The sequence below is a fragment of the Cetorhinus maximus genome, chromosome 23, assembly GCF_964194155.1.
Source record: "Cetorhinus maximus chromosome 23, sCetMax3.hap1.1, whole genome shotgun sequence".
Taxonomy (NCBI): domain Eukaryota; kingdom Metazoa; phylum Chordata; class Chondrichthyes; order Lamniformes; family Cetorhinidae; genus Cetorhinus; species Cetorhinus maximus.
In genome coordinates this window covers 9,474,227-9,494,021 of record NC_135901.1, presented here as the reverse complement: position 1 = coordinate 9,494,021, position 19,795 = coordinate 9,474,227, and the positions used below count along the sequence as shown (strand labels likewise).

The window sequence follows — 19,795 nt, the reverse complement described above, 5'->3', positions numbered from 1 at the left end:
ACTTGCCTTTATTAACATTTAAGTTATGAAGAGAGGTTGGATAGACTTGGGTTGTTTTCTTTGGAGCAGAGAAGACTGAGGGGTGACCTGATCGAGGTGTACAAGATTGTGAGGGGCATGGACAGGGAGCAGCTGTTCCCCTTAGTTGAAGGGTCAGTCACAAGGGGACACAAGCTCAAGGTGAGGGGCAGGAGGTTTAGGGAGGATGTGAACAAAAACTTTTTTACCCAGAGGGTGGAGAATGTGCTGCCTGGGAGAGGGTGATTAAGGAGGGTTGCCTCACATTCTTTAAAAAGTACCTGGATAAGCACTTGGCACATCATAACATTCAAGGCTATGGGCCCAGTGCTGGTAAATGGGATTAGGTAGGTAGGTCAGGTGTTTCTCATGTGTTGGAGCAGACTTGAAGGGCCTCTTCTGCACTGTGTGATTCTGTGAACAACCTCAAACAAAGAAACCAGGACCCTCCGAGCATGCACAATTCACCCGGCCAACCCGCGGCAGATAGAGCGGTTTCTGAGATGTTTGGGACTGTGGGTAATACGGATGCCATTAGAGACCCAGAGTCCGTTGATCATTAAAATAAAAGCAAAATACTGCGGATGTTGGAAATCTGAAATAAAAACAGAAAATACTGGAAAAACTCAGCAACTCTGGCAGCATCTGTGGAGAGAGAACCAGAGATAATGTTTCAAACCCACTATGGCTCTTCATTGGAACTGACTTAATTTTTGTCTGAATCTGAGGAAATGAAGACAAGGTAATGCTGATATAGAGATTGCAACTAAGAAAGACGAAGGCCCATCTCCTACCATCCAAACCCTGTAACAATGGATCTGTTGGCCAATCTTTGCAATGAATCCATTTCAGAAATCTGTAACAGACCAATACATAATTCTTCTGCTATGTTTTGCATTTGATGGGAATTATCAAATGTTTTTAAGACTACGAGCTTGGGTTGTGGATGGTGATGTCTTCACTCTTCTTGGTTGATCGAATCCAGAAGGGCTACTGTAGTTAAAAGGACTCGGCTTGCAAGATACAATCGCATTTAGAGGGATAAAGGAACATTTTAATATCATAGTTCAGTGACACCTGATCACTTATCAACTGAGTCAGTTTGTAAAAACGTAAAGAAAATAATCACAGCTGCTACAGGTTATTCTCTAGCTACAGTGAGATAGATAAGAAAGGAATCAAGAGAAAGGAATCAACAGTGCAGAGGCATTGGAAGAGAATGGTTTGGTTAATGGTGTCAAAGACTGCAGACAGGAAGAGAAGGAAATTGCGGCAGAATTTACCTCTGCCATATTCACAAAGGCTGTTATTTGTGACTTAAATAAGAGCTGTTTCAATGTTGTGGCAGTTACAGAAATCTCATTGAAGGCATACAAACATGGAGTTCTGGGGAAATGTGCTTGGATTTGGGAGGTGACAAGGACTTTGGAGAGGAAAAGGTGATTAGAGTGGTAGTTGGCAAGAACATTGGGGTCAAGGGCTTGTTTTCTTGAGGATAAGTAGTTATGGCAGATTTAAAGGAAAGGACAGTACCTGAAGAGAGAGCTGTTAACAATATCAGCAAACATGGGAAGGTTGGGTGATCAATTGGAATAGGAATGGAGGAGGTGGGTTTTATGGAAAAGATAAGTTCTGAGAAGCATGAGGGAAGATTGAAGAGAAGCTAACGAAAAAAGCAGATTCAGGGCTGCAGCAAAGGGGCTCTTTAGAGGCGGTTTGGCCTAGTGAGTCAGTGGAAGGGAGGGAAGCAGCAGAGGCAGCTGATCGGATTGTCTCAATCTTAGTGACAAAAAAGCTCCATGGAAAGTTTGGCCCAGGTCTCTCTCCCTCTTAAAAACATTGACATCTTTTGCTTTCCCAGCTTGACACATTTATTTGTCTGACAAAGAATGGCCTCTTTCTTAATATTCACAATTAAAGGGGTGGTTACCCAGGGGCCAATAAATTAATATAGGGCAGAGGTATATCTCGTGTTGTTAAATGGTACATGTTATTTATGGTTCTCTAATTAAGTACATTTATTTCATTCCTTGTGAATAAATCTATTTCAGTAACAATTGCTGAAATGTTTGCTCCACACGCAAAGCGTTTCATCAAGTTTTCTTGTGGAGTTTGAGACAAAATCAGCTTTCAAAATGATGCAGAGTTTCAGTGGCCAGTAAGTTCACAGATGACAAAAATTGGTGGTGTTGTAAATAGTGAGGAGGAAAGCCTTACATTACAGGATGATATAGATGGGCTGGTAAGATGGGCAGAGCAGTGGAAAATGGAATTTAACCGTGAGAAATGTGAGGTAATGCATGTTGAGAGGACTAACACGGCTAGGGAATACATAATGAATGGTAGGACCCTAGGAAGTACAGAGGATCAGAGTGACCATGGTGTACATGTCCATAGACCCCTGAAAGCAACAGCACAGGTAGATAAAGTGGTTAAGAAGGCATATGGGATATTTGCCTTTATTAGCTGAGGCGTAGAATATAAGAGCAGAGAGGTTATGTTGGAGCTGTATAAAACGCTAGTTAGGCCACAGCTGGAGGACTGTGTGCAGTTCTGGTTGCCACACTATAGGAAGGATGTGATTTCACTGGAGAGGGTGCAGGGCAGATTCACCAGGATGTTGCCTGGGCTGGACCGTTTCAACTTTGAAGAGAGATTGGATAGGCTAGGGTTGTTTCCCTTAGAGCAGAGAAGACTGAGGGGGGACATATTAGAGGCTTACAAAACTATGATGGGCATAATTAGCGGAGGTGTCAATAATAGGGGGCATGGAATTAAGGTAAGGGGCAGGAGGTTTAGAGGGGATTTGAGGGAAAAAAATTCACCCAGAGGTTGGTTGGAATCTGGAACATGCTGCCTGAGGGCTTGGTAGAGGCAGGAACCCTCGCAACATTTAAGAAATATTTAGATGAGCACTTGAAAAGCCATAGCATACAGGGCTATGGGCCAGGTGGTGGAATATGGGTTTAGAATAGACAGGTGCTTGATGGCCGGCACAGTCCCAATAGGCCAAAGGGCCTGTTTCTGTACTGTATAACTCTATGTGACTCTGTTCAACAAATGAGGGAGATCCGTGCTCAGCCACGCCCCTCACTCACTCCGATTGGATGGGGGACCTGCTGCTCCCGTTCAGTTCTCCATCCCGCTCCTTCCTCCTACTGGCCTGGTGCTGCCATCAATCACATGGGCATTGTGAGCTGGAGCATGTTCAATATGGCTGCCCCATCTATATCGGTGCGCATGCGCATTGCGAGTGGTGTCCAGAGACAGACAATTGAAGGGGTGGTTACCCAGGAACAAAAGCAAAAATTGCTGGAAAAACTCAGCAGGTCTGACAGCATCTGTGGAGAGAAAGTTAACATTTTGAGTCCATATGACTCTTCATCAGAACTAGAGAGAAATAGAAATGTAGTGAAATATAAGTTGTTAAAGGGGGTGGGACAGGTGAAGCTGGATAGAGGGCCAGTGATTGGTGGAGGCAAAGGAGAGACTGCAAAAGCTGTCATAAATAAAAGGTCAAAGGGGTGTTGACGATGGTGATATGAGCTAAAGGATGTGCTAATTGTGACATTAAGGGTGGAAAGCAGGATGAGCAGTGACAGATGGCCCTGGTGGGGGTGAGGTGTGGGGGAGGGGATCGAAATAGGCTTAAAGATGGGGAATAAAGAATGAATAGAAATAAATTTCAAAAATAATAATAGAAATCAGTGAAAAAAGAAAAAAATATATATATATAAATAAAATTAAATTTTAAAAGGGGGATAAAAGAGGGGGTGAGGATGGAGGAGAGAGTTCATGACCTGAAGTTGTTGAACTCAATGTTAAGTCCAGAAGGCTGTAAAGTGCCTAATTGGAAGATGAGGTGCTGTTCCTCCAGTTTGCGTTGAGCTTCACTGGAACATTGCAGCAGGCCAAGAACGGTCATGTGAGCATGAGAGCAGGATGGGGTGTTGAAATGGCAAGCGACTGGAAGGTCTGGGTCGTGCTTGTGGACAGACCAGAGGTGTTCTGAAAAGTGGTCACCCAGTCTGCGTTTAGTCTCTCCAATGTAGAGGAGACCACATTGGGAGCAGCGAATGCAGTAGACTAAATTGATGGAAGTGCAAGTGAATTGCTGCTTCATTTGAAAGGAGTGTTTGGGCCCTTGGACGGTGAGGAGGGGGCAAGTATAGGGGCAGGTGTTGTACCTTATGCGGTTGCATGGGAGGGGGTTGAGGTGTAGGGAGTGATGGAGGAGTGGACCAGGGTGTCCCGGAGGGAATGGTCCCTACAGAATGCCGACAGGGAGGGTGAAGGGAAGATGATGTTTGGTGGTGGCATCATGCTGGAATTGGCGGAAATGGCGGAGGATGATCCTTTGAATGTGGAGGCTGGTGGGGTGATAAGTGAGGACAAGGGGGACCCTATCATGGTTCCGGGAGGGAGAGGAAGGTGTGAGGGCAGATGCGCGGGAAATGGGGCGGACACGGTTGAGGGCCCTGTCAACCACTGTGGGTGGAAAACCTCGGTTAAGGAAGAAGGAAGACTCGTCAGAAGAACTGTTTTGGAAAGTGGCATCATCAGAACTATGCGACGGAGGCGAAGGAACTGAGAGAATGGGATGGAGTCCTAACAGGAAGCAGGGTGTAAGGAGCTGTAGTCGAGGTAGCTGTGGGAGTCGGTGGGCTTGTCATGAATATTGGTGGACAGTCTATCACCAGAAATTGAGACAGAGGGGTCAAAGAAGGAAAGAGAAGTGTTAGTGATAGACCATGTGAAAGTGTTGGAGGGGTGGAAATTGGAAGCAAAATTAATAAAATTTTTCCACGTCCAGGTGACAGCATGAAGTGGCACCGAAGCAGTCATCGATGTACCGGAGAAAGAGTTGTGGGAGGTTGGGAGACTATGAGCTTGGAAGCTGTGGAGGGAAGATCTCCTTTTGACACACAAAATAAACCCAACAGCCAAGTATTGTGTGCAGTTCTGGTCACCAAATTATAGAAAGGATATAGAGACACTGGAGAGGGTGCAGAGAAAATTGATAAGAATGATATCAGAAATGCATGGGTTTACATATCAGGAAAGGATGAACAGACTGAATCTCTTTTCTCTTGAAAAAATATGTCTGAAGCTGAACTAATTTAGGACTTTAAAATGATGAAAGTTTTAATGGAGGGGAAACAGAGAGCATGTTTCCTCTTGTGGGGAAGAGCAAAACTAGAGACCATCAATATAAGATAGTCACCGAGAAATCCAATAGGGAATTCAGAAGAAACTTCTTCGCCCAGAGAGTGGTGAGAATATGGAACTCAAGACCACAGGAAGTGGGTGAAGGGAATAGTATAGATGTATTCATGGGGAGGCTAGACAAACATATGTGGCTGAAGGAAATATTAGGTCATGATGGTAGATTTAGAAGTGGAAAGATGAGAGGTGGCTTGAGTGGAACATAAACACCAACATGCACTGTTTGGGCTGAATGGCTTCTTTCTGTGCTGTATATCCTATATAATCCTGTGTAAGGCTTAACTGATCGTCCAACCTGGAGAGACACATGGACACTAGTAACAGGGTACTGCACACAGTACTTAGCTGTTGGGTTTATGTTGTGCATCAGGTAAGCTTTGCTTTTTGCTTCAATGATAGATGTCATCTCTGCTGAGTAGGTCTCAAACCAGCCTTTGTTGTGGATTCCCCTTTACCAAATGTTACTGCTGCTATGTAAGAAATGATTGAACTCAGCGACTTCCAAACTTCATCAATATCAATGTCGATTGATTAAACTTTTATTGATGTGCCTGTAAAATATTTCACTGTTTTGATTCCTATTGTTTGATAATTTAATTTCATAATGGAGGTTTCACTTTGAAGAGTATGTAAGTCAATAAGAATTGTCAGCAAGGATTAAGCAACAGGGAGAAACCGTGGAAATGTGGGGACTGTGAGAAGGGATTCAGTTCTCTATCCCGGCTGGGAACTCATTGGCACAGTCACACTGGAGAGAGGCCATTCACCTGCACTGTGTGTGGGAAGGGATTCATCGAATCATCCAGCTTCCAGAAACACCAGCACATTCACAGTGAGCAGAAACCGTAAAACTTACTCCGTGTGTGGGAAGAGCTTCACTCAGTCATCCATTCTCCGGATACAGTCTGTGAGAATTCTGTTCTTTCTTTGACTGTGTATTAATATAGTCTGCAGAAGTTGTGTTCTTTCTTTGCCTGTGTGTTGATCTGTAGGGTAGAATCTGTGGAGGTGATGTCATGCTTTGAACCGGCTTGTCTGAGTTTAGAACTGTGAGATGGTGGAAGTGCAGAAGTTCTATGTAATCACAGAGGAATATGTGTGTGCTCTCATCAACAGGCGAATGCTGTTCACATGAACACACCTGTGATTGGACAAGAGCCACATGATTGAATAGTGAAATGTCCATGGACAGTTCTGATTGGTGGCCTCAGGGGAGCCAGTTGGGGGGTTTCCAGCATAAGAACAGTCCACCTGAGGGGTTTGGTGCAGTGGAGAAAAGAACAAAGGAAAGAAGAGAAAGAAACACGAAAGCTGGAAACTCCACAAGAAAACTGGAAGCTCCAAGGGAAGAAGTGTGCTCTGCTGTCCAGATATGACAAGGGAAGTATAGAGCTCACGTTGTTCTGTAAATCACTGCCTGAACTTTACCTTTAGTCTTTAAGTTTGTCCTGCCTTTCTCTTAATAGAGCTGCTCCATAACTGAAATTTATTGACACATCCGATCCTGATTCACTTGTGTGTCCAACCTCACTGCCAATCAGGTTGTTCAGTCTGATAAGAGACCTTTTAATTGTTCTCACTGTTTGAAGAGTTTTCAAAGCTCTAAAGATCAGATGAAATACCAATGGAGAGAAAACCATTCACCTGCACTGAATCTGGGAAGGGATTCACTCGATCATTCAACCTTCTGACACAACAATAAGTTCACATCTGACTGTATTGGTTGGATTCTATTGTTCTGTTGTTATTCTGGCCACCACCTGAGTCTGAGCCACATTGTTCATCATCTCAATGTTGATTTCACCTTGAACTGATTTTGTGACCAACATCGGCTCCATTACCAAGGCATAGACACTTAGAAACATAGAAAATAGGAGCAGGAGTAGGCCATTTGGCCCCTCGAGCCTGCTCTTCCATTCAAATGATCATGGCTGACCCTCTACCTCAACATCATACTCTCCCTCTTTCCCCAAACCCCTTGATGCCTTTCATGTCTAGAAATCTATTCAGCGATTTGGCCTCCACAGCCTTTTGTGGTAGACAATTCCACAGGTTCACCACGCACTGAGCAAAGAAATTTCTCTGCAACTAAGTCCTAAATGGCCTGCACCATATCCTGAGATTGATCCCTTGTTCCAGACGCCCCCCACCACTCACTCCCCCAAACCCAGCCAGGGGAAACATCATCCCTGCATCCAGTCTGTACACTTCTGCCCGAATTTTATACGTTTCAATGACGTCCCCTCTCATTCTTCTGAACTCTAGTGAATACAGCCCTAGTCGACCCAAAACTCTCCTCATACAACAATCCTGCCATCCCAGGAATCAGGCTGGTGAAGCTTTGCAGGCACTTCCTCTGTGGCAAGTATATCCTTTCTTCGGTAAGGAGACGAAAACTGCACACAATACTCCAGGCTGCCTGCTTCCAGCTCTGTGACATCTCCCATTGCCCATTTAAAAATGATGCAGAGTTTCAGCCAATGAGGCTGATCTGGACTCAGCCCCGCCCCTCATTCACTCTAATTGGTTGGAGGATCAGCCGTCGGTGCTCATGCCTCCAACCCCGCCCCCTCTTCCTATTGGTCTAGCTCCGCCGTCAATCAGCCGCGCATCGTGAACTGTCAGGTGAATAAACCCCGGGCAGGGGGGCGGGGTTTACAAATCCCGAGTGCGGCCCCAGAGCCGAATATTAAACAATGAACATTCTCCACTCTCACTATCCGCCGCTTCCGGCTTCTTCCCGGGGAACAACCTCAAACAAAGAGACCAGGACCCTCCGAGCATGCGCGACCCACCCGGCCAACCCGCGGCAGATAGAGCGGTTTCTGAGCCGTGTGGTATTGTGGGTACTGCGGCCGCCATTAGAGAGCGAACTCACTTAATCTTCGTTTGATTCTAGGGAAGTGGGGGTGAGATTCCGCTAATGCCGGTGTTGAAAAATAAGAAAGATCAAGCTCCATATTCTACCATCCGCATCCTGCAATAATGGAGCTTTTGGCCAATCTGTGTAATGACTGTTTCAATAAGTCACAGAAGACACAGTTGCTCTGCAATGCCTTGCATTTTAATGGGAATTTTCAGATATTTTTACTGCTATTAGATTGGGTTGTGGACTACACCATCTTCACTTTTCCCTGTTGATCTAATCCAGGAGCGGTGATATATTTAGAAGGACTTGGTCTGTAAGAGACAGTCAATGTGAGACTGATAATGGAACATTTTTATGTTAATGTCTAGTGACACATGATCATTTTCCCAGTGAGTCAGTTTGTGAAAAAAACCTCAAATAATCACAGCTACTGCAGCTGATCCTCTTGCTACAATTTGATAAGAAAGGAATCAGGGATCAGTCCCACCCAGCTGGACAACAGTGAAGAGGCATTGAAGGAATTTATGTTTTAATTCATTTATGGGATGTGGCTAGGCCAGCATTTATTCACCATCGCTATGGATGGTTTGGTCAATGGTGTCAAAGACTGTAGATGGGCCAAGAAGGACAAAGGACAATGAGGGAGAGTTTACCTTGGTTACATTGGATGCAGTTTAGGACGATGAGAAGAGCTACTTCGATAATGTGGCAGAGGCAGAAATCTTGTGTGTCGAGGGGCCAAATGGCCTACTTCTGCTCCTATTTCATATGTTCAGATTCAAAAATGGAATTCCAAAAAGATGGGCAGGATTTGGGAGGTGTCAACGCATTTCAGGACTTAGAAGGGGAAAGGGAGCTTGGAGTGGTTTGCAAGGATGGTGGGATCAATGGTTGATTTTATTGAGGAGGGGGTGATAATGTCAGATTTGAAGGAGAGAGGAGCAGTGCCTGAAGAGAGAGAACTGTTAACAATATTAATGACCATGGGAAGCTTGGAGATCAACAAATGAGTGAAAATAGGGCTGGGGTAGCAGGAGATGGGTCTCATGGCAAAGCTAAGTGCTGAGAAGGAACGAGGGGACATGGGAGAGAAACTACAGAAAGATGTACGTTCAGGGCGAGGGGGGAACATTCAAGGTTAATTGGACAGGTGATCTAGTGGAAGGGAGGGAGGCAGCAGAGGCAGCTGATCAAATTGTTTCAATCTTAGTGACAAAGAAACTCCATGAGCTTCTCACACTTGTTGGCAATGAGGATGGAGGAGACAGGGGAGAGGGAGAGCCCTTCAAAAGGAACTAACTTGTCTCAGAGATACTAAAAAGACTCAACACACTGTATTTAACACAAAGCTGCTGATTTGAATTTTATCCACAATACTATGCCCTATAACTGGGCTGGAGTTTATTAACATCAGCGGAAACAGACCCCAATGAACATAGTTCAGTTCTGTTTGTGATTAACAGCAAAATCCAATCACGATAGTTACTTGTGAATTCCCTGGTGTGCCAGTAGGTGGGATGACGAGTGAATCCCTTCCCACACTCAGAGCAGGTGAATGGCCTCTCCCCAGTGTGAAGAACTGGTGTTTCAGTGGGCTTGAAGTGTATTCAAAATTATGAGGGGTCTGGACAGGGTTGATGGGGAGAATGAGATGAGCTCCCCCTTCTGAAAGGATCAAAAACGATAGGGCACAGATTTAAAGTAGTTGGTAAAAGAAGCAAAAGTGACACGAGGAAAACCTTCTTCACGCAGCGAGTGGTTAAGGTCTGGAATGCACTGCCTGGGAGTGTGGTGGAGGCAGGTTCAATTGAAGCATTCAGAAGGGAATTAGATTGTTACCGGAAAAGGAAGAACGTGCACGGTTATAAGTAGAAGGCGGGAGAACGGCTCTAAATCAAATGACCATTCAAAAAGCAGGTGCAGTCACGATGGGCTGAATGGCCTCCTTTTGCTCTGAAACAAATCTGTGCCTCCTGGCCACTTCGGAGGCTGAACATGTTTCTCCTTATGGGAGAGACGACAAATCGGGGCCGTTGTTTAAAAATAAGGGGTCTCCCATTTGAGACAGAGATGAGAAATTTGTCCTCTCACAGGGTCGTCAATTGTGGAATTCTCTTCACCAGAAAGCAGTGGAGGCTATTGAATAATTTTGAGGTTGAGTTAATTCTTGATTGACAGGGAGTCAAAGATTATGGGGGTAGACAGGAAAGTAGAGTTGGGGCCTCAATTAGATCAGCTATGATCTTATCACATGGCCAAGCAGGCTCACAGGCCTGAATGGCCTATACCTGCTCCTAATTCATATGATTAACTGCTTTCTACCACAAGGCCTTTCACTGGGAGGGCCACTGTAGATTTCATCCTCTAGCTCCAAGCCAGGCAAATCTTCCAGCTTCTTTTCCCTCACCAACTCCAAGTGAGCTGCAAACTACACAAGCCCAGATGTGCAACTGCCTTCTGTGGGAAACACCCAGATAAATCAAACAAAAGAACCTTCTAACTCCAACAGCCCATCTCCATGGCAACATGGCATGCTTTAGGAGATTCCAAACAGAAATGCATGAATATCTTTTTCCATCTCTACAGCATTTTATTTTATGATCCATATGAAATGTGCAATGGATACTCGCAACAAGCCTCAAAGAGCATCAGCTCACTGGAAACAAAGGTATGAGACCGGCCAGTCCAGCAGAAAGGGATCCTCCCACTTCACCAACTGTCAGGATGAAACTCTTTCGAGTTATCAACAGTCACAGATTGCAACTCTTTCAAGTACAATCACAGTTCTTGGTTTCCAGGAGTGGGACATGAACCCACAACCCTCTGATTCAAAGGCGAGGGTGCTATGAACTGAGCCACAGCTGACACCTCCAACTGTCAGGATGAACATGGTTCAGTCCTGGATGTGATTAACAGCAGCAATAAGAGCAGAATCCAATCTCTGTGATCACTTGTGAACACGCTGGTGTGTCTGCAGGTGGGATGACTGAGTGAATCCCTTCCCACACACAGAGCACATGAATGGCCTCTCCCCGGTGTGAACTCGCTGGTGCCTCTGTAAGCTGGATAATCGAGTGAATCCCTTCCCACACTGAGAGCAGGGGAATGACCTCTCCCCAGTGTGAAGTTGCTGGTGTAGCAGCAGGTTGGATGACTGGGTGAAACCCTTCCCACACACAGAGCAGGTGAACGGCCTCTCCCTGGTGTGGACTCGCTGATGTGTCTGCAAGTTGAATAACCGAGTGAATCCTTTCCCACAATGAGAGCAGGTGAATGGCCTCTCCCCGGTGTGAATTTCCTGGTGTGTTAGCAGGTTGGATAACTGGGTTAATCCCTTCCCACACTCAGAGCAGGTGAACGGCCTCTCTCCAGTGTGAACTCGCTGGTGTCTCAGCAGGGTTGATGAATCACTGAATCCCTTGCCACACTGAGAGCAGGTGAATGGCCTCTCCACTGCATGAACTCGCTGGTGTGCGTGCAGCTGCCATGAACCACTGAATGCCTTCCCACACTCAGAGCAGGTGAATGGCCTCTCCCCAGTGTGACTGCGTTGATGAATTTCCAGTGCAGACGGGCATCGGAATCCCTTCCCACAATCCCTACATTTCCATGGTTTCTCCATGGTGCGAGTGCCCTTGTGTCTCTCCAGGTTTGACAATCAGTTGAAGCCTCGTTCACACACAGAACCTGTGTACAGTCTCCCTGGCTGTGAAAGCTGAAATGTTTCTTCAGACTGTATAACAGTTCATAGCTCTTTCCAAAGCCAGTGCATTGGAATACACTTACTCGGGTGTGTGAGAATCGGTGCTTTTCCAGTCACACTGATGTTTCAAATATTTTGAAGCAGACATAACAGACAAATATTTCTTCTAGATTCAAAGGCTGCTGATATACCGATCCCGATGAATCGAGTGGCTCTGCCAGATCTTGATGTGACCTTTGGTTTGAGTTTTCTGACTGCAAATCATCCCCTTCTAATGTCCTGTAAAAGGAGTTCACAAAAGTCATCACAGAAAGTCTGCGATAGAAATTCAGAAGACAATTCTAGTTTCTATGGAACATTCTTTCCCCTCTCATTCCCCAAAGGCTGTAAATCTCCATCCCCAACATGCTCCCTGCATTTTGAGCTCTCAGGAATGTTCAGACAGATTCAAAATGTTAGCTCTGTTTCTTGCTCCACATATGCTGCCAGACCTGCTGAGTTTTTTGCACCATTTTCTGTTTTTACTCCCTTCATTCTCACTCTGTTATATCTCATTTATACATTCCCAATTCTCCTGAAGGAGCCAAAAAGATTGTAATACTTGAATAGCGATACAGAGGGGATATGAGGAAGAACTTTATTTAGACAGCAAGTAGTCATGGCCTGGAATTCGATGCCTATGAGGATGGCAGAACCGGAGATGATCAATGGTTTCAAAATGAAATTGGATAGGGAGTTGAAAGAAAAACTTTCAGGGGAACGAGGATACAGATGGAGAATGGGATCGACTGGATTACTCTACAGAATGTCAGCATGGATCTGAGTTTCCAATTGGACACCATCTGTGCTGTAATGCGTTTATGACTGGAAATATATAATGCAGCTACAGTATTATTACAGGACTAGAAATAATAATAAATGAACTTTAATACAGAATAATAAATAACTAGACATTTCTCTGTTGTTACGATCCCTGTGGAAACCAATAACCTTAAAATAAACAAATTCCCAGACAACCCCAACGGAATAAACAGAAGGACAAGGTTTTATTTTTTAAAAACGATTCCGGTAACAATCAAACTAAATTCAACATAAATGAAGCCTGCATTAACAGACAAATGGCATTTCAATAGACCGGATAAATATGACTTTAAACAGCTGGAGCATCAGCCTGGTCCACAAAATCACCAGCATTTCCCCCCTCAGCATATTTGGCACTAATTCCAGTTACAGATTCCCGCAACTCTCTGTATTTCCCAGGGGAAGGAAAGAAAGTGATTTACTCACAGATGTTGGACCGAGGAAGAAGTTTTAATGTTTATGAACCTAAAAACAAATGCTGTGCCGTTTAAAGTCAAATTGCATTGGAAGAAAATGAGAAGACATTTTACACAGTCCCCTCCCGCACCCCCATAGCCGGCAGCCCAGCACGCAGGCGCAGAAAGCGTTTTCTGTCCGAAGCAGGCGCAGTGCGGCTGCCGACAGCGGTCGCTCTCGATCTCTTTTTGGACCAGCCGGTCGCCGTAGACAGAGGGGGGGAGGGGGAATTCGCTGAGCGGCTTCTCGCTCTGGCCGGAGCCGTCAGCCGGTTGCCTGGAAACTTTGGCTCGAGGAAGTGCAGGGGGAGGGGGAACAATGGGTGGGGGAGGGGGAACAATGGGTGGGGGAGGGGGAACAATGGGTGGGGGTGGGGCTCCCGTGTCCGCGCGCCTGGTCCGCAAACTGGAACCCGAGGACGTCACCGCGGAGCACAGTCAGTCCTATTGGCTGATTCAGGCGTCACAATGATTCAGAGGAGCGTTCCCAGTTCACATTGAGAGCACTCGACTTGATGGTCAAACTCTCTCCACCGAACACGCGCTCGGGTTACTCTCCCTCATTGTGGTCGGACCGAGGTTAACCAATGGGAGGAGCTGGACGACCGGAAGGTGGATGGTCCTCCAACCAATCAGAGCGCGGCCACTGTCGCAATGACGACACGGAACTTCCCCCATTGTTTGAATGCGCATGTTGGACAATGAGCTTTTAAACCTGTCCATTACTGCCCAGCAAAGCTGCTGATGCTGCTTCTCTCTCTGAATGAGGATTTAGCTTCTCACACACGAAAACTTTCTCCCCAGTCCCATGTCAAATACCTGTGAGTAAAACACTTTCTTTTTCTCCCCCTTTCCAGTTCTTTTCTAATTCTGGGTTTAAATTGTTGACCTGCAGAAACTGAAGGGAAAGGAAGAGGGTGCAGACTCTGGAAAGGTTGGCCCAGGTCTGTCCTTCTCTCTCGCTCTCTCTTAAAGACAATGACATCCTTTACTCCCTCAGCTTGACACATTTATTTGTCTGGCTAAAAGGATAGCCTCTTTCCTAGTATTTCCAATAAAATAGGCGGATTCCCCAGGAGATGCCTGACATTTAAGGTGGCAGTAAACTAATATAGGGCAGAGATATGTCGAATGTTTTTATAAGGTAAATATTTGATATATTTTTTGTTGACCAATAATAACTTTCATTTATAAATATGTCTAGTCTTGTAATATAGTACTCTAGCTACCGTTATATATTTCCCGTCATCGAGTCATTACAGCACAGGAATGCATTCAGCAACTCAAGTCCATGCCGACTCTCTGTAGAGCTATCCATCCCATTCTCCCTCTATGCCCCGTTCTCCTACAAGTTTATTTCCTTCAAGTGTCCACCAATTTCATTTTGAAATCACTGATCATCGCGAGTTCCTCCAGCCTTGCAGGCAGAGAGTTCCAGGTCATGCACACTCGCTCCTAAATAAAGCTCTTCCTTGCATCCTCTCTGTATCTTTAATCAAGTAGTGCAGTGTATATTATGCACATTTTAAATCCAGTAATGTGTACATATATATATAGCCTGCATAATGATTTCCAAGGCCCCTGTGCCCTGGACAGGAAGCAGTGCACATGGATCTGCTGATCAACATGAAATGGCACCTTCAGGAGATTTGGGAGGTACAGCACAGTGAGAATGGAGGGACAGAGAGTTACTGCTTCTGGGGAATACGAGAGAAAGAATGTTCCGTGGAAACTAGAATTATGTGTTGTGAATTTTTATCCTGCACTGACAATGATGACTTTTGTAAACTTCTTTTACAGGATATTAGGAGAGGACTTGTATCTGGGAAACACAAACCAAATATCGCGTCAAGATCTGACAGAGTTACTGGATTCATCAGAACCTGAATATCATCAGCCCTTTGAATGTGGAATATGGAAGGAGAAATGTTCCCCTGTTCTGTCTGTGGGAAAACATTTCAAGCATCAGTGTGACTGGAAAAGCAATGAGACACAGACAACTGAGTGAGAATGCTCCAGTGAACTGACTGTGAAAAGAGCTTTAACCAGTTATACAGTCTGAAACAACATTACGCCATTCACAGCGGGGAGAGATTGTACACATGTTCTGTGTGAAGACAAGGTTTCAACTGAGCAGTTAACCTGGAGGGACACAAGGACACCTGCACCATGGAGAAACCGTACAAATGTGGTGACTGTGGGAAGGGATTCTGCACCCCATCTGCGCTGGAAACTCATCAACGCATTCACACTGGGGAGAGGCCTTTCACCTGCTCTGAGTGTGGGAAAGCATTCACTCAGTCATCCACTCTGCTGAAACACCAGCGAGTTCACTCCGGGGAGAGGCCATTCATCTGCTCTGAATGTGGGAAGGGATTCAGTAATTCATCTCACCTGCTGACACACAAGCGAGTTCACACTGGGGAGAGGCCATTTATCTGCTCTGAGTGTGGGAAGGGATTTACTCAGTCATCCAACCTGCTGATGCACCAGCGAGTTCACACCAGGGAGAGGCCATTCACCTGCTCTGAGTGTGGGAAGAGATTCAGCGATTCATCTGCCCTCCTGACACACCAGCGGGTTCACACCGGGGAGAAGCCCTTCATCTGCTCTACATGTGGGAAGGGATTCCCTCAGTCATCCAACCTGCTGACGCACCAGCGAGTTCACACCGGGGAGAGGCCTTTCATCTGCTCCGAGTGTGGGAAAGGATTCACTCAATTATCCCACCTGCAGACACACCAACATGTTCACAATGGGAAGAGGCCATTCACCTGCTCTGGATGCGGGAAAGGATTCATTCAGTCATGCAACCTGGTGATGCAACAGCGAGTTCATACCAGGGAGAGACCGTCCATCTGCTCTGAATGTGGGAAGGGATTCAGAGATTCGTCCACCCTGCTGAGACACCAGCGAATTCACACTGGTGAGAGGCCATTCACCTGCTCTATGTGTGGGAAGGGTTTCAGTCAGTTATCCAGTCTGCTGAGACACCGGAGAGTTCACAAGTAATTACAGGGGTTGGATTTTGCCGTTATTGCTGCTGTTAATCACATCCAGGACTGAACCATGTTCATTCTTGACAGTTGGTGAAGTGGGAGGATTGGAGATGTACTAGAATGGTGCCAGGGATGAAGGGGCTTGGAGGAAGATTCAGTCATGGGTTTCAAAAGAAAATTGGATCATTATCTGAAGGGGAAAAATTGACAGGGTTATGTGGAAAAGGTAGCGAAATGACACTATGTTCACTGCTCTTGCAGAGGGCTGGCACAGACACAATGGGCTGAATGGCCTCCTTCAGCGTTGTAAGCATTCCATCACTCTAGAACACCAGCTAGATGATTTTATTCAACACAGCATGACAGTGGGTCGCACTCTTACCTCTAACTCAGGAGGTGCTGCATTCGAATCCTCAACCCAGAGACTCAAGCCCCCAGAATCCACGGCTGACACCTCCGGTGCCAATTATGAGGGACAGCTGTCCTGTCGGAGGGACCGTCTTTCCAGTGAGACATTAACCCGAGAGCCCCGTCTGCCCTCTCAGGTGTATGTAAAAGATTTAATGGCCACAATTGGAAGGAGAGCAGGAGGGGGAGGAGATCTCCCCTGGTGTCCTGGTGCCTGATATTTTTCCCTCAATCAACATCAGTGAAAACAGACACTCTGGCCATTGCCGTCTGTGGGAGCTTGCTGTGCACAAATTGGTTGCCACGTTTCCTACATTGTGACCACATTTCAGAAAGTGTTTCATTGGCAGTGGAACACTTTGAGACTCCCTGAGGTGGTGGAAGGTGCTATATAAATGCAAGTTTATTTTTAAATCAACACGCTCCTATTCTTACCGGCAGATTGTCCAGCAGGAGCAGGAGCCAGCTGACCTGAGGGTGGGGGGGAGGGGCAGTGCAAGAACTCCCAGTGTCGACCAATCTGCTTCCGTCCAAAGGCCACTGAATACACTGTGGGAACTGGCTATTTAAAGGGGATGCCTTATCTTGCTCGTCTGAGAATCCACCCCTTTCCCCCTGTGAAATGCTGGCAGAGAATAGATTTTGGGGCTGGTCAATGTACTGAAAGTATCTCTGCCATTGAAGATGTTTGTCTGTAAACAATTGATCTCACAAATTAATGGATGGATTTACCGAAACTTGGTCCACCGACCATGCAAGAACTGTCCTATCTTTGGTGCAGTTCCAGATCCTGGAATTTTTTTGAACGATCCGTTCACATTGGGAGATCAGGAGAATTGACTTTTTCTTTTCAATTGTTGTGGTTTGTTTTATTTCGAATGGCAATTGCTTTGGAATGTTGTGGATTGTCTCCGCTGCTGGGGTGGAATTTATCACAGCTGTCAAAATATCAGCAGAGTTTTCAGAGCAGGTTGTTAGCTGTGGATTAGCCTAAGGCTTCCTTGGTCTTAATAAAAACGTTTATTTTTTTCAGCTTTGTCCTTACAGAGAATGTTTTCATCCCTGTTTGTTTGTCTGTCTGTCTGTAACAATATATCTTAAAAACTAATGGATGGATTTGAACAAAACGTGGTACACAAATAGAGTATGGTCAAAGGAAGAAATGATTAGATGCAGTGAACGTGCAAACTGGATCCAGGCACTGGATTTTTCATATTCAAATACTGGGCCCTGTTTTCTGCACACAAAAGGAATTTGTCCAAGCATTTTGCCTTTTTAATTAAACAGGAGCTTGGGGGACAATTGTTCCCTGATGCATTCCCCATGGCAGCATCTCAACCAATCAGAGTCGACTTGCCATTTCTGAATTTGAACAAAAGCTTTGGGTAACTGTTCCCTGGTGCATTCTACATGGCAATGCCTCAACCAGCCAGGGTCCATTTGACAACCAATCAGCACCCTGTTTCTCAGACAGTATAAACTGTTGTTCACTTTGACATTTGGTATTCTTGCATCTATCCTAATGAGTGCAAGAAGAAAAGCTTTGACAGCATGTCTCTTTTTTCAGCAATATTCAAATGTTTAAAAGGATTTGATAACATTGGGAGATTGGTTGAAATAACATTTTTTTCTCCCCAACAATTTATTGTAAACAAGAACAACAAATTGGCTGAAAAGTCACATACGCTTGCGCTAGCAAATTGGTTAATTTTAGTGGTAAATGTTCACGATCCGGACCATTTCCGGATTCAAAAATAAGTTATGTACATGTAGTTAAAAATTTTATTTATGAAATCACACAAACGATCGTTTCTGCTTACTGCGTAAAGGTAAAGGATTGTACAGGCATCAGCTAATCCCACAATCCCAATAAAGTATATAGTCTGGTGTCAGCTGATTATATAATCAGAAAAATGCTGATGTAATCTTATGACATCATCACAATAGAATGCGATGACATCAGCAGATTATGCAATCCCAATGGAAAGGTTTGATGTCAGCTCAATCTTAGACATAAGTAGTGTCATGGGAAATGTCCAGAACTGGACCAGTTTTCTTCAGTCAACAAACTCTGCTGCCTGTCTCCCAACTCACACTCAGTCCCGTTCACCTATCACCCGCTGTGCTCACTGACCAACACTGGCTCCCACTCAAGCAACGCCTCGATTTTAAAATTCTCTTTTTTTTCAAATCCCTCTCTAGCATCCTTTTTTTCAAATCACCACGTGGTCTCACATCCCCCTCTCCCCATCTCTGTAATCTTCTCCATCCTTAAAACCCTCTGAGATATCTGTGCTCCACTAATTCTGGCCTCTTCAATATCCCCAATTTCAATTGCACAACAACTGGGGGCTTTGCCTTCAGCTGCCTGGGTCCCACGCTCTGGAATTCCCTCCTTAAACCTCTCTGCCCCTTGATCTCTTGTGCTTCTTTAGGAAACTCCTTAAAACCAAGCTACTGGTCATCTCTTTATGTGGCTCGGTGTAAAATTTTGTTTAGTAATGGCACCTGTGAAGCACATGATTAAAGGTGCTATACAAATGCAGGTTGTTTTTGTTGTTGTGGTTTAATCATGTTCAGCGGAGGTTGCTGTTGTTAAGCAGTCAAATGCTTTCTTGCTGCCTCCTGAGAGAGCTACAGGAAGGCTGTTGACTACAATTGGCCATGCAATCTTCAATGTTTAAATATACAGAGGATTGGAGACATTGTTATGTCGGTCCCTCAGAACTAAAGAGAAACTTGTCTCTTTAAATATATATACCAGGATGAGGCTGAAATGAAATCTGACCTTTTAACCTGCACAAAGACAGGAAGCTCAGATTCACAGGCTGCAGAAGGAATCCATTTGGCCCATCATGCCCGTGCCATCTCTTTGAAAGGAATTTCTGATTCATCCAACTGCTCTCCTCTTTCCCTACAGCCCTGCAAATTCTTCCCTTTCAAATATTTACACCTTGGAAATAAATAATTGAATCTGCTTTCAGGCAGATCAGAACAACTCGCTGTGTGAAAAAAATAAAATTTACATAGAAACTAGGAACAGGAGTAGGCCATTCGGCTCCGCCATTCATTATGATCATAGCTGATCATCCAACTCAATAGCCTGCTCCCACTTTCTCCCCATAACCTTTGATCCCTTTCACCCCAAGAGCTGTATCTAACTCCTTGAAAACATACAATGCTTTGGTCTCAACTACTTTCTGTGGTAACGAATTCCACAGGCTCACCACTCTTTGGATGAAGAAATTTCTCCTCA

At 45.1% G+C, this 19,795-nt stretch overlaps 1 protein-coding gene across 1 annotated transcript in view; it reads left to right on the top strand.

Annotated features, from left to right (window-relative positions):
* LOC144697784 (uncharacterized) overlaps nt 1-19,795 on the top strand; it is a 172,091-nt gene that overhangs the window by 107,947 nt on the left and 44,349 nt on the right. Inside the window, exon 18 of the mRNA XM_078569780.1 lies at nt 15,270-16,140. Within this exon, the coding sequence (XP_078425906.1) occupies nt 15,270-16,140 (871 nt within the window). The remainder of the gene's footprint in view (nt 1-15,269; nt 16,141-19,795) is intronic.